Below are 15,317 nucleotides of genomic sequence, written 5' to 3' on the forward strand. Positions count from 1 at the left end.
TATCCCTGAGGAAAAGCACACAGAGAAGAATGGCAGAACTGTCAAGGCTAACAGAACAGAAATCACACACACACACACACACACACTCTTCAAATAAATGCATTCAGCTACATTAAATTGCTCCCACAGATGTGCCAATGCACACACACACAGCTTGTCTAGTGTCTGTAGAGACGTACTGCCAATACAATAGGACTCTCTAGAGCAGATACACACTGAGCTGTGGAGCAGTGTCTAACACACACACTCCCACACACACACACATACCTGGAGAGCCTGTTGAACAGGCTGATGAGCCGGAACGCCTCCCTCTCCTTCTCCTCCTCGGTCATTCCCTCCATGGGATCAGGCTGCTGCTCCTCCACCCGGCCGGTCACTAGGTTGATTTTGTCTTTGGCCTGCCGGTACTCCTCTGTGTCCGAGTCCGAGTCGCTGGAGTACTGAGGCTGAGAAGAGGGCCCACGGCCGCTCAGCAGACCCCTCGCTGCCAGCAGTCCGGCTGCGTTGCCATAACCTGTGTACTTCACAAACCTTCCCACTAACCCACCCCACCCCCAAATACGGTTATTAGTGTCATACAATAAATCTTTTTCGTGGTTGTGACATCATACTGTAAAACAATTAGAAGTCAGTCCAACTTTAAACTGATTGCAGGAGTTTACTGCTTATTCCTATCTGCAGGTTAAATGGCAAGAGAGAGGCCTTCCTATTCTCAGACTCCTGCCTATAGAGGGCTGTTAGTGGTGTTGACAAGATTTGATCTTATGACCTCCTAAGTCTCTTAACAAGTAGGCAGTTAGACAGTCACTCCACTCTAGAACTGTGAAGCTGTGTTTATTTCTGTGTCTGGGAAGGTAAATTCACGCAGAACTGTGTTTTTATGTAGTGTAATTTCAGATTTCAGTTCTAGACCGGCCCTACGGTCTAACTGCTGCTCATCAAGTCTGAGGAAAAATAAAATTAAATCCTGGCAAGGGCTCAGTGCTCTATTATCGAAAGCCTCCCTGTCTGGGGATGGCATGTAACGGGAGGATTCTAACCTACAGATGGGAATAAGCAGTGAAAAGATTGAGGGGGCGGAGCCACAGACTAAACATCATACACAGTGTTTAATCAGTTGCAGCTACAGCTCATTTACTGGTGTTTTTCGAGGTTCAGCTCAGTATGGATTGTTGATCAAACTGAATGTTAGACAACTAAGATAAGATATTGTTATATATTACCGTTTTCCTTGCAGAGCACAAACAGAAGTTCAGCTGCGCAGTTTTTGAGGTCAGTGTCCACGTGAGTCATCAGCCTGACCAGCTTGTTCCTCAGAGTGTCTCCCTGCTCCGGCCTCAGGCCCACCTCCCTCAGGGGGGGCAGGATCTGACCAATTGCAGCACAGCATTAACAGATGGGGCGCTCAGTTTTACAGTATGTTGTGCAGATGTGCAGCAAAGCAGCTCACAGTAAAGCAGTAAAGAGTGGGAGGGAATAAGGCACCTGTTGTCTGAGGTAGCGTCGAGTTTCTCTGTGTGCCCTGCAGCTCTCAGTCAGGAGGTTCAGCACTGGAGTCAGCTTCTCCTTTAGCTTCTGACCCTGAAATTTACACACACACACACACACACTTGCTTTTATGCCAGAAAATATCACATGCAATAGTCTGAACACCCCAGTTCAAATGATTGGTACGTATGTGCTTTGTATATTTATATATACATGTGCACTGTATGTCCAAATATTTGTGGACACCCTTCTAATAATGGCATTCAGCCGCTTTACTTAGCATCCATTGCTGACACAGATGTGCACAGACACATACACAGCTAGTAGAGAAGTACTGCCAATAGAATAGGACCCTCTGAAACAGATAAACATCATGAACCTATTGGCACCATGCCTCCTAATGCCAGGCGTGGGTCAGAGGGGTCTAAAGCCCCCCAGCATTGTGGAGCTGTGGAGTAGCGGAACTACTGTGTTCTCTGGAATGATGGATGGTGCTCCATCCAATCCTTTTGGGATGAGGTGGGGAGTTGGGGATGAGGTGGGTTGGTGATCACCATCCAACATCCTGACCTGACTGATGCTTTTGTCGCTGAATGCAATCAAATCCTCAACAAAAGGCACAATGAATGAGCTGCTGTCTCCTGTTGTTTTGACATAATGTGAATCTGACAGTTTTTATTTTTTTACATTGTGTTAAAAAGACATAATGAAAATACTCCTTAGAGAGATACAAGGTTTTTATGTGATAGCGAAGATCCCAGACTCTCCAACTCCCCCCTAAAAGTCACCTGCCTCTGTCACTCACTCTGTTCAGTCTCTTCTCCATGAACATCAGCAGCGAGTGCACGCAGTCCATGTTGACGCCACTGGACTCCTTCGATCCCTCGGACAGACGGACAGACAGAAGGACGTCCAGGCACTGCAGAGGGAGGGCCGACAGCAGGTTCACTGTGTGGCTGGGGAGGAACGGGGGATTTCGGGGACAAAGAAAAGGCAGGGTTTGCTGATTAGCTGATGAGCTCTAGTTCAGAGTGACAGACCACCTGTTAGGCTGCCTCTGCCCACCAGAGGGAGGCAGAGAACCCCTCCCACCTAATCAGGAGCAACTGTCTCCACCTGTGTGTTTCGCCAATTAACCAGACCTCAGTTTGGTTCTGAGAGCAATGATATGTAACAGAATCTGCGTTCTGATTGGCTGCATGTATGAATGGGAGGAGCTAAACCCAAAACAGAGCTGTAAAATGGGCCAATTCCAAAACCCCCAAACTGTTACATCACAGGGTTGTAAATAGACCTCAACCCAACCTGAACCCATGCTTACTATTAATACACTATATGGACAAAAGTATTGGGACACTTCTTTTGAAATCAATGGTATTACAACAAGAGCAGGCTATTGTTGGATGAACTGTCTCTGAACTGTCTCTGAAAGCTTTCTACTAGATTATGGGGAGCATTGCTGTGAGCATTTGATTGCATTCAGCGATAAAAGCGTTAGTGAGGTCAGGATGCTGGATGATGATCACCACCCCACCTCATCATCCCCAACTCCCCAACTCACACTATCCAAAAATATTGGATGGAGCTCCACCATCCATCATTCCAGAGAACACAGCAGTTCCACCGCACACAGCTCACTGCTGCTGGGGGGCTTTATACCCCTCTAGCCCACGCCTGGCATTAGCTGGCATGGTCCCAATAGGTTCATGTTTATCAGCTCCAGGAGGTCCTATTCTATTGGCAGTACTTTTCTAAAGGGACTATGGTGTTGTGGGCGTGTCTTATTCTCTCTCTCACCCCTGTAGTTCATCTACCAAGTCTTCCTCTTCACAGGTCAGCAGCAGGCAGTGGCGCAGCACTGCAGCCAGATGGCGATAAAGCGATGCATCCTCCTGGTGGTGCAACAGATGAGGCGGTGAGGCTTAGGCTATAATTAGTGGGTTGTACAGACACCAGTGGAAAGTGGACTTAGGGCAGTGGAGGTGTGCACAGGTGTGGTGTGGATTTCAGTCAGTAATCCGGGCAGATCCAGGTTTACCTCGTCAGGCTCCTGTCTGTGTGTGCTGTACGTGATGTTGAAAAGGATCTTCAGGATCTCTATGGCACGCTGGGCGGCATCCCGGCTGATAGGGGGCGATGTGGGGTTAGCGGCCACCTCGTAGTCCTCCGCCCAGTGCACCTCCAAACACTGCTCCAGGAGGGCCGTCAGCATGGACACACCACGGGCCTGACCGAGGGAATGGAGAGAGTTCTGGAGTTCTGAGCTTTTTTGTGTGTGATAAGTTATATTGATATGCACTGCATGGACAAAAGTATTGGGACACCTGCTAATTCACTGTTGCTTTTTACTTTATCCTGCTTTTGTAGCAGTCTCTACTGTCCAGGGAACAAGGCTTTCTGCTAGATTTTGGAGGAGCGTTGCTATGAGGGTTTGACTGCATTCAGCATCATAGGTCAGAGGTCAGGATGCTGGATGATCACCATCCCACCTCACTCCCAACTCCCCAACTCATCCCAAACGTTATGGACGGAGCACCATCATCATTCCAGAGAACACAGTTCTTCCACTCCTCCACAGCTCAATGCTGGGGGGCTTTATACCCCTCTATAGCCCACCCCTGGTGCAATGGGTTCATGACATTTATCTGCTCCAGAGAGTCCTATTCTATTGGCAGCACTTCTCTACAGGGACTAGACAAGCTGCATGCATGTGTGTGTGTGTGTGTGTGTGTGTGTGTGCATTTGCACATCTGTATCAGCAACTGGTGCAACTTAAAGTAGCTGAATGCATTCGTTAGAAGGGGTGTCCACAAACATTTGGACATATAGAGTGTTGTTGTACTTTTCCTCTACAATAACTCCCACTGTTTTACCTGCTGGAGCTGTTTCCTGAGCTCAGGGCGGAGAGCGGTCAGCAGAAACAGGAGCCGCAGGTCATAGAACTGCCCACTGGGTGGCGCTGCAGAGCGGATGCTGTCCTTCAGCTTGTCAGAGAGGCCGGGGAGTAGCCTGGGAGCACATGAAAGAGGGAATGGCTGAGGAAGGCAGGGAATACCTACACAGATGCACACAGAGGGTGGATGCAGGTATTACAGGACACTTTTGGACACTACTACACCTTAATAAACATATAAAATACAAGGATATACAGAATAAAGTAGAATAAAATATGATAACTATTGATCTTTATCATATAGATCATGTGTGTTTTTTGAGCTGTAAGGAAAGAGAGTCTCTTACTTTAGGGCATTGGCCCTCTCCTGCGCCCTCTGGCTGTTGTAGATGACATTACAGAGAGCCTTCATGGCCTCTTTCCTCCACACCTCTCCATCGTCATACCACTCATCCCCCTCCTCATCCCTCTCTCCTCTGACATCCCTCTTTCCTCTCGCCAGCACGCTGTGAATCCCATCATCCCTGTAGGACTCGCGCCGCTCCCCGCGGGTCTCTATGATGACCTCTCTCATGTGGTGGCGTGTGTCCGTAGAGCAGGCCTGGGCAATAAAACAACTATGATGTTATATAATAATCTTTAGATTAGGGACGCCCTGATCAGGTTATTTTGCACTCTCATAATGCTGAGTATCAGCCGGTACCGATCCGATCCGATCTTTGTGTGTGTATAAATAATAATCCAGCCCCACAGCTTAGATCAGACGAGCTGCTGATTAATGGGTTCAGTAAATCCCTTTATTTTCAGTCTCAGTTTCATAATCAGACTTTCTGGACTGACTGATTTAGTTCAGTTGAGACTTTTCTTAAAATGATATTTTATAGTGTTTAATATCTTATAATCCAGTCTGACCAATCAGCTCCCAGCTCCTTTACAACACTGCAGTCTAATCACTTCCCGTGTGTGTGTAAGAGTGTGTGTAGTGGTACTCCCTCTGGACTGGTATCTGTGGTTGTTGGTCTACTGGTGTGTAATAACTGGTTTATAGTGGGTGAATGTACTGTGTGTGATTGCAGTATCTATAGCGACAGTGTGTGTGTTAGCATTAGCGTTAGCCTCCTCTCGGTTCTGAACGGGTTCTTCAGTGCTGGTTTATAAACAGAGAAAGGCGAGTGGGCGGTTCTGCGGTTCTCCCGCTGGTAAAACAGTGAGAGCGTTTCAGTGAGAGGTTTATAAAGGGTCAGATATTATGGTCTGTTTTCAGGTTCCACTGTAAAATAGCTCAAATAGCTCCACACTGCAGAACCTCAACTCCTTTATTTACCTTCTGAGAACGTCCACACTGCTGCTGCTGCAGCCGGCTGGGCTAGAATGTTCTTAGCATGGACATTAGCCTTGAGGACAGCAGATAGCGCTCTGAACACTGTGGTTAAAACAGACTCGGAATTGGATCAGGATTAAAAGAACTGCAACCCAATCCATTCAAATTTGCCTGGATCTGCCCTGATTCACTGGATTGGATCGGGACATCTCATCTTTAGATGCACCATCTGTATCTGTATATTACATACTGCAAAATTCCAGCCCTAAAGGGACGAACCAGACAAACGTTAAGAATTCTTCAATACAAGGACTCTAACCAGCCCTGTTAGCGTTAGCCACTCCGACACTGACCTTGGACTGAGAGCTGGTTGAGCCGCAGGCCGAGCCCCACTGCTCTTTCTCTTCCATCCCCTCCTCTTCCTCGTTGCCAGGGATGGGGAGGGTGCTGATGCCACCCAGGCGGGCGAGGGTAAGGATGGCGGAGTCTGTGATGAAGGGCGCCAGAGCCAGGCGGTCGCGGGACAGGATACGGAGGGTCCGCAAACACACCCTCAAAACACCCGGCTGCAGCTGCGTCCGGATGAATGACATCAGGGCAGAGGCCAGACGCTGAGAGAGAGCGAGACACACTGAGATATAAGCCTCTGCAGTAGAATTTATGTAAATATATATATATATATATATATGGCCTAATAATGAATTAATTAATCAATAAATATAGTCTGGGTACTTCTTCCTCGCCTTCCTGGTAGAGTGGCTACACCTCCCTCTCACCTCTCTACTCATGTACAGCTGTTTGAACTGATAACCTTGGAATATGCAGATGTTTACCATTTACCACTGAGTTGATTAAAAAGTGGGTATGTGTGCAGTGCCAGTCAAAAGTTTGGACAAACCTGGTTGAATGTGGGCTCATCATGATCATGAAAAAAAATTGATTTGGTCATATAAGCTATTAAGGCTCTTTACTGGTTTGTTGCTAAGTGCTGTTGTAAGTGTGTGTATTAATGTACATTAACATTAACTGTAGCTGCATGGCTTGAGATGTATGTCCACCCTCACACACCCTCACACACACACACACACACTGCCCTGGTCCTACAACTTAGGCCTACTTTCAACCTTCATGCTCACCCTCCTCAACATCAGGTCCGAATCCTCATCATTGTCTGAGCCTAAGTCTGAGTCAGAGTCCGGAATGTACTCCCTCACTTTATTCCTGCGGAACTGAGAAACATACACACACACACACACACACACACACATAGACATACACATACAGTATACACAACACACACACACACACACACACACACACATAGACATACACGTACAGTATACACAACACACACACACACATTCACATACACATACACATACAGTATACACAACACACACACACGGGAGGAAAGAGAGAGGTTTTTGGACACAGATGATGCAGGAGGCGGTTCCCACAGTGAGATATTAGAAAACAACCAGCTTCTCTATAATATCCCTCTGTCTCTCTCCCTCTGTCTCCCTCCCTCTCCCTCTCTCTTCCTCTGTCTCTCTCATTCCCTCTGTCTCTCTCCCTCTCTCTCCCTCTGTCTCCCTCCCTCTCTCTCCCTCTGTCTCTCTCCCTCCCTCTCTCTCCCACTGTCTCTCTCCCTCTGTCTATCTCCCTCTGCCTCTCTCCCTCTCTCTCCCTCTGTCTCCCTCTCTCTCCCTCTGTCCCTCTCCCTCTCTCTCCCTCTGTCTCCCTCCCTCTCTTTCCCTCTGTCTCCCTCCCTCTCTCTCCCTCTGTCTCTCTCTCTCTCTCTCTCTCTCTCTCTCTCTCTCTCTCTCTATGGGTTCAGTAGGTAGATTTACCTCCTCCAGCTCGCGTTGCTGTGTTCAGGTGGTCCGGGGTGGGATCAGAAGGAGTCGGCAGAATGAAACAAATCAGTGATCATTAACATCATCCCAATCACAATTCTCACTTACACTGACTTACAAATGCACTTACACTATATGGTCAAATGTGTGCGGACACCCCTTCTAATGAATGCACTCAGACGTGCAAATGCACACACACAGCTTTGATGCACACACAGCCCACAGCCCCCCCCCCCCCCCAGCATTGGGAGCAGTGGAGCAGTGGAACTACTGTGTACTCTGGAATGATGGATAACGCTCCAGCCCATTCTTTTAAAGTGCGTTGGGGATGAGGTCATCAAAAATCCTGACCTCACTCATGCAATCAAATCCTCACAGCAATGTTAAAAAATCTTCTCTGGACAGCCGAGACGGTTATTCCAACAGAAGCAGGATGAAAGAGCAGGTGTCCAAATACTTTTGTCCACATGGTGTAAGGTTTTTAATGGGGTGGGCTAATTATAAATTATATTTCACACAGATAGGAAGAACAAACATGACTGATAGACGAGAGAGAGAGAGAGAGAGAGAGAGAGAGAGAGAGAGTGTGTGTGAGAGAGAGTGTGTGTGATAGAGAGAGTGTGTGTACAGGGGTTTGAGGGACGTTTACATTATTGGCAGTGTTAATCCTGCCCTCATCAAATCTGAGATTGAGGACACACACACACACACACACACACAGACTCACACACACACGTATACACATGTGCATACACACAGATCTCAGCCCCTACCTTCCTCCTCTCCTTTTCCTCCACATCGAAGAAGAAACACTGAGAGTACTGCAGAGAGAGAGAGCGGGCGAGAGAGAGTGAGACAGTGAGAGTGTATGTGTGTGTGTGTGTGTGTGAGAGAGAGAGAGAGAGAGAGAGAGAGAGAGAGCAGTAATTACTGAAACTAAACACCCTGAAAGTTGTTCTCTCCGCCACACATCAAATAAATAAATGAACACCCCTCAGGTCCCCCCCCCCTTCACTTGCACTGTTGTCATGGTAACGGTTTATATCTGAGCCCCTGTGAAGCAGCAGCAGCAACTTTTCTCCAGGTCCAGAATCATCTCACTGCAACGCACTACATCTACCATCACTTTCAGCTCTCTCACGCTACTCGCAAAAACATTCAGGTTCCGCAGAAGAACCACGTTAAGCTGCTTAAAGAACCTCAGAGTAATTCAGCGTGGTCAAGCTTGTTCACCAGTATGGTCAACCTGCATAGTCATGCTGCTCATTATGATCACCCACTCTGGTCCTGCTGGTGGACCAGCATGGTCAACAGCATAGTCATACAGGTTGACTAGTGTGGATTAGCTGGTTATACTAGTTGATTAGCTTGGTCAAACTGGCCATACTGGTCAATCAGCATGGTAAAGCCGGTCAACCCGTATGGTCAATCTGCATAGTCATGCTGGTCATGCTGCCCATACAGATTGACTGGTGTGGATTAGCTGGTTATACTAGTTGACTAGCTTGGTCAAACTGGTCATACTGGTCAACCACTATGGTCAATCTGCATAGTCATGCTGGTCATGCAGGTCATACAGGTTGACTAGTTTGGATTAGCTGGTTATATTAGTTGACTAACTAAGTCAAACTGGTCATACTGGTCAACCACTATGGTCAATCTGCATAGTCATGCTGGTCAAGCTGCCCATACAGGTTGACTAGTGTGGATTAGCTGGTTATACTAGTTGATTAGCTTGGTCAAACTGGCCATACTGGTCAATCAGCATGGTAAAGCCGGTCAACCCGTATGGTCAACCTGCATAGTCATAATGGTCATGCTGCCCATACAGGTTGACTGGTGTGGATTAGCTGGTTATACTAGTTGACTAGCTTGGTCAAACTGGTCATACTGGTCAACCAGTATGGTCAATCTGCATAGTCATGCTGGTCATGCTGCCCATAACGGTTGACTGGTGTGGATTAGCTGGTTATACTAGTTGATTAGCTTAGTCAAACTGGCCATACTGGTCAATCAGCATGGTAAAGCCGGTCAACCCATATGGTCAACCTGCATAGTCATAATGGTTATGCTGGTCATACAGGTTGACTAGTTTGGATTAGCTGGTTATACTACTTGATAAGCTTGGCCAAACTGGTCATACTGGTCAACCAGTAAGGTCAATCTGCATAGTCATGCTGGTCATGCTGCCCATACAGATTGACTGGTGTGGATTAGCTGGTTATACTAGTTGACTAGCTTAGTCAAACTGGTCATACTGGTCAACCAGTATGGTCAATCTGCATAGTCATGCTGGTCATGCTGCCCATAACGGTTGACTAGTGTGGATTAGCTGGTTATACTACTTGATAAGCTTGGCCAAACTGGTCTTGTTGGTCAATCAGCATGGTCATGATAATCATGCTGGCCATACTGGTCGACTAGCATGGCCAAGCCGGTCAACCAGTATGGTCAAGCTGCATAGTCATGATGGTCATGATGGTCAACCAGCACATAAACAATGTATTTTAGTACTGAAGTACAGTAGTAAACGCAGCAACGCAGCTGGAAGTGGACGGTACCTCTGTGTTGTAGCGGTCCAGCTGTGTTTGGACACTGTTCTGGTCCCCTTGCTTGATGCACTGAATGATCCTCCCCACATCCACAGCCATGGTGTGTTCTGTGCAGAGGGGTAGCAGTAGTCCTGTTAACTCCCAATAACGACCTTCTGTTCCTCTCTGAGGGTTTCCATAGGCCATACCTTCCCTTTCTCTACATGTAGTATATTTAGTGTACACTATATGTCCAAATGTTTGTGGACACCCCTTCTAATAAATGCATTCAGCTCTTTTTAAGCTGTACCACCTGTTGCTGATACAGATGTGTAAATGCAAATACACCCTGCTTGTCCAGTGCCTGTAGAGAAGTACTGCCAATAGAATAGGACTCTCTGCAGGAGCAGAAAATCATGAACATTTACATTTACAGCATTTAGCTGACGCTCTTATCCAGAGCGACTAACAAGGTTACTTGTATTACAGATGTAGGCAGATGTAGTGTTAGGAGTCTTGCCCAAGGACTCTTATTGGTGTAGCGCAGACTGGGAATTGAACCCTAGTCTTCCATGTACCTGCTCACTGGCAGGTAGTGGTGTTATCTGTTTTGCCACACCAACCAGCATAACCAGGGGTATAAAGCCCCCCGGCATTGAGCTGCTGTGGAGCACTGGAAGAACTGTGTTCTCTGGAATGATGGATGGTGGAGCTCCATCCAGTACTTTTGTGTCCTCTTGTTGCTGACACGCGCTGCCCGTGTGTTGTCATTTCCCCAGGGATACCTTCTCTTAGGTGTCCTTGTAGTAATGGTTGATGTTTCAAATCACAGTAGCCTTGTTTAAACAGTTTTAAAAATGTCCCATCACTTCTTACTTTGATTATTAAATTATTTGGGCTTAGAATAATTTGTGATTTGGGCCAAATATACAAATAATATATATATTTTTATTATTAACAAGTATGTTTGCTGTGAAATAAAACTCTTACAGCATATAACACATATGTAGACTGTTGAGAAGTGTATAAAGGGGCTCTTTCAAATATTCAATATAAAAATATTAAAGGGTTCAGATGTCTATTACACTGTTATAACTTCAGAATAACTCAAAAACAAAAGTTGTACAGGCAGTTTGCATTGTTTTCCATGACGTTACTGAATAATAATCCTTAAGATGTAATAAGCTGAGGATTTCAGGCTGCATTTACTTATGCAGCAGATCACCACTGTCCCGCAACAACCTTGTATCTCCAAAATAACAACTTTACAGGAGAGGGAAAAACTCTCTTAACTCTCTGGAGGTCAATGTAAAAATGATTTATTCCAAATGTTCAATTTTGGAGCATTTCTATTGGTCCATTCATCATGTAAATATGACTGGACCAATAGAAATGCTCCAAAATGGAACTTTTGGAATATTTTTTTATTATTAAATCAGAAGCACATTAAGCCAAAAAGTGAAAAACAGCAAAAAATAAGATACCATGTTTTTGCATGAGACTCATTTGTCATTAAATGTTTTATAATATCATGTAATCTTGCAAATCTATGGAGGTCAACGTAAACACAATTACACACTGTCAACTTTGGGACTTCATTAGCCTGTTATAAACATGTTATAAACATGTCATAAAGGAAATTACATGTATCTTCATGCTTACCTTTCAGGCTACCTGCTGCACTGGATGAGGAACAGTCCAGCTGATGTGTGTATGCAGAGTGTGATGTGTGTGTTCAGTGTGCGCTCCTCCTCTCCCTTTTCTAATCTGGCCTAAGTCTGAGCTCTCAGTTTTCCTAATCTAATCTCCACCCCGTCTCAACGTTTCATAACCTTGCGTATGTGTGTGTGTGTGTGTGTGTGTGTGTGTGTGTGTGTGTGGTCACTCTGAAAGGGCCATTAGAGTGACAATCCTTCATTGTAATTAACACTGCAGTGGACGGGACTCTGCCCACACAGTGCATGACAGCCTAGGGGTAAAGATAGAACTTACATGCTCTCAGATGACCGATACAGCCATTCTGTTAGACTGTTTAACATACACTACATGTCCAAATGTTTGTGGACACCCCTTCCAATGAATGCATTCAGCTACTTTAAGTGTGCACAGATGTGCAAATGCACTCATACACACAGCTTATCCAACAATGAATGGGACGTCCTGGAGCAGATCAACCTGTCAGATGAACCTACTGGCATTGTGCCTAATGCCAGGTGTGGGCTAGGGAGGGGTTTAAAGCCCCCCAGCATTGAGCTGTGCAGCAGTGAAAGAACTGTGCTCTCTGGACTGATGGATGATGCTATGTCCAATACTTTTGGGATACTGACTTGAGAAGGTGGGGATGAGATTGTTTGGTGATCATTATTAAACTTCCTTTGTCGCTGAATGCAATCAAATCCTCACAGCAATGCTCCTCCAAAATCTAGCAGAAAGCCTTCTTCCCAGTCGCTCCAACACAAGCAGGATAAACATGTTTTAATACCCTTGATTTCAGATGAAGCACCGATTGAGCAGGTGTCCACATACTTTTGTCCACATAGTGTATAAAAAGAGAAGGTGAGAGAGAGAGAGGAGTAAAGAAAGAAGTAAATGGACAGACAGAGAATGAGCGAGAGACACAGACAGCCTGTTGTCCTGGTGTTCTTTCCTAGTGAAAGTAAAGTGAGGGATGGTGGGGGGATGAAAGCGAGCCGGGGGGCTTTTGTGGGGGGGGGGGGGGGGCGGTCAGTCAGGTTTAATGAGGGTAATTAGAGAGAGAGCAAGGGATGCTCAGATCAGGGTAATCATTCGGACGGACCGCAGGTGATTAATTGGAGGCAGTTGTTCAGATACAGCACAGTGATGGACCTTCATAGTGGGGTCATGCATCACTGGATGGGATGCATTAGAGCGAGCGAGCGAGAGAGAGAGAGAGAGAGAGAGAGTTAGAGAGACATTGTGGACATAATGTCCTCTGGTTTTTCTGCAGATTGACACTCATTCTGGGCGGACAGTCAACTGGAACAGAGACAAAACAAGTAAGTGTGACTTTTCTACTGTGTTTATTTAATATTCCAGTGCTGGATCTGACCTTCCCTGGTTTAGCCCATACGGGCCGGACTCCCTGACTGGGATTAAGCTTAGTTGTGGACTATTGTCCTTTTATTATGTCCATAAAAATAGGCGTAATCCCAGTCTGTGATGTCGGCTCCACTGTCATTGTCCCATTTGGGAAATATATATAAAATATATTCAATTTAATAAATCAATAAATTCTAATGAAATTCACAATAAACTCATTTAATATATCAATATGATAAATGAATATGAAATGTGTTTTATTAGAATAATAAATACATACTTTTACTTATTTGTATTGACTTTTATTAGTTGATTTTTGACTCATTCTTGATTTTCTTTGATCATTTCCAATACATTTTTGACCAATCAAATACCCTCTCCTCGTTCTTCTTCTATATTTAGATGTATTGCAATTTTCCTCACAGTAAATATCTTAGTGTATTAGAGTGTGTGTGTGTGTGTGTGTGTGTGTGTGTGTGCTCTGTGCTGGAGGATGCAGAGCCCCTCTCTGCTGCTGTTGCTGGTGTTCTGCGCCACCCCACTGCTGACCCCCTGTGGCGGGTTTGGGAACCGCAGGCTGTGTGGCATTCAGCTGGTGGAGGCGCTGCTGTTTGTGTGTGGAGAGAAAGGCGTCTTCTACCAGCCTGGGAGGCGCATACGACAGGACAACCTTCGTAAGTGTGTGTGTGTGTGTGTGTGTGTGTGCAGCCATTGGAGGGTGTATGCACAGGTTGTATAATTTCCATAATAAAGCATTGACCCTTGCTAAGTGTGGGTTAGAGGGGTATGAAGCCCCCCAACATTGAGCTGTGGAGCAATGGAGTTCCAGAACTAAGCATCCAGCATGGTGGCTGAATGCAATCAAATCTTCCTCACAGCAGTGTTCCAACAGCTAGTGTCAAGGGTATTAGCTCCCTGATGATACCCTTGATTTTAGCTGGATAAGCAGGTGTCTACAAACTTTAGAACTTTTACTATTCCTTCTATACTGCAGAGGACAAAAGTATTCGGACACCTGCTCATTCATTGAACGGCTAGATTCTACCACTTTGGAGAAGCATTGCTGTGAGAACTTGATTGCATTCAGAGACAAGAGCGTTAGGGAGGTCAGGATGTTGGATGATCACCACCATCCATCATTTCATCATGCTGGGGGGCTTTATACCCCTCTACTAGCCCACGCCTGGCATTAGGTGGCATGGTGCCGATAGGTTCATGATGTTGATCTGCTCCAGAGAGTCCTATTCTATTGGCAGTACTTCTCTATAGGGACTAGACAAGCTGTGTGTGTGTGTGTGTGTGTGTGCATTTGCACATCTTTGTCAGCAATGGGTGCAGCCGAACAGCTGAATGCATTCATTAGAGGGGGTGTCCACAAACATTTGGGCATGAGGTCTTAGGTATGTCTTAGGTATCCTCATGCTGCACAGTGGGAAAGTGCACCACCCCTCTAGCCATCCTCTGCCCTGTGGGCACTGATTACACTGCGTGTCTCCCAGCAGGTGTTATGATGAAGGATGGCGGGCTCTTCCCACTGGAGGTCAGAGAGGTCATGCAGAAGTCAGGATCCAGAATGAAGAAAAGGGGGATTGTGGAGCAGTGCTGCCATTTCTACTGCGACTACTACGACCTGGAGAACTACTGCAACACCTAGAGTGACAAACGTCCCTGCAAACGTGGACTGAGAGGATTAACGGGTGTCTAGGGGATGATGCGAGATGCTTGGATCACTGACCAGTAGCTCCAGTGCACATATGACTATTATTCATAATCTCTGAACAACAGAAACCGAAAATGTAACAGATAAACACAATAAAAGCACTCTGATCATGTACGAGTCATCAGTGAGTAATTAATTAGTGTGTTTGATCAGAATGAAGAATATGAGGTATGTAAGCCCTTGCAGGATCCATAAGTTTAGGCAACCTGTTAGTAGATACAGAGCCGGCCCAAGGCATACTCAAATTACGCAGCCACTTAGGGCCCCAGCACCACCAGGGGGTCCCCAAGAGCATCAAGATATCATGGTAAAAAATACATATTTAAATAATAACATTAAATAATAAAATTAAAAGGTATTACACAGGTAAAGTATTTTTATATTAATATATTTTAATAGTTGGCACACAAATACTTATATTTGGCACACAAATAAATATTTTTATCCT

At 45.7% G+C, this 15,317-nt stretch overlaps 2 protein-coding genes across 3 annotated transcripts in view; one reads left to right on the forward strand and one right to left on the reverse strand.

The window, feature by feature from the left end:
* LOC140573602 (chaperone Ric-8A) overlaps nt 1–11,789 on the reverse strand; it is a 14,898-nt gene extending 3,109 nt beyond the window's left edge. Inside the window, exons 1-14 of the mRNA XM_072693039.1 lie at nt 11,752–11,789; nt 10,120–10,217; nt 8,332–8,379; nt 7,553–7,570; nt 6,839–6,931; nt 6,056–6,313; nt 4,729–4,982; nt 4,362–4,497; nt 3,527–3,715; nt 3,286–3,380; nt 2,294–2,444; nt 1,486–1,581; nt 1,224–1,368; nt 268–538 (exon numbers count right to left, since the gene is read on the reverse strand). Of these exons, the coding sequence (XP_072549140.1) occupies nt 268–538; nt 1,224–1,368; nt 1,486–1,581; nt 2,294–2,444; nt 3,286–3,380; nt 3,527–3,715; nt 4,362–4,497; nt 4,729–4,982; nt 6,056–6,313; nt 6,839–6,931; nt 7,553–7,570; nt 8,332–8,379; nt 10,120–10,209 (1,844 nt within the window). The 5' untranslated portion in view covers nt 10,210–10,217; nt 11,752–11,789. The remainder of the gene's footprint in view (nt 1–267; nt 539–1,223; nt 1,369–1,485; nt 1,582–2,293; nt 2,445–3,285; nt 3,381–3,526; nt 3,716–4,361; nt 4,498–4,728; nt 4,983–6,055; nt 6,314–6,838; nt 6,932–7,552; nt 7,571–8,331; nt 8,380–10,119; nt 10,218–11,751) is intronic.
* A 1,263-nt stretch (nt 11,790–13,052) lies between these two features.
* LOC140573843 (insulin) lies at nt 13,053–14,979 on the forward strand. 2 transcript variants are annotated; one of them, XM_072693432.1, is made up of 3 exons: nt 13,053–13,106; nt 13,642–13,823; nt 14,649–14,979. In XM_072693432.1, the coding sequence occupies exons 2-3, from the start codon at nt 13,643–13,645 to the stop codon at nt 14,801–14,803; spliced, it is 336 nt and encodes a 111-aa protein (XP_072549533.1). In that variant the 5' UTR covers nt 13,053–13,106; nt 13,642; the 3' UTR covers nt 14,804–14,979. The 2 variants fall into 2 exon arrangements, with proteins under 2 accessions (XP_072549533.1, XP_072549534.1); XM_072693433.1 differs by having other exon boundaries at nt 14,652–14,979.
* Nucleotides 14,980–15,317: the final 338 nt, after the last annotated feature.

Source organism: Salminus brasiliensis, chromosome 12 (genome assembly GCF_030463535.1).
Source record: "Salminus brasiliensis chromosome 12, fSalBra1.hap2, whole genome shotgun sequence".
NCBI classification, from domain to species: domain Eukaryota; kingdom Metazoa; phylum Chordata; class Actinopteri; order Characiformes; family Bryconidae; genus Salminus; species Salminus brasiliensis.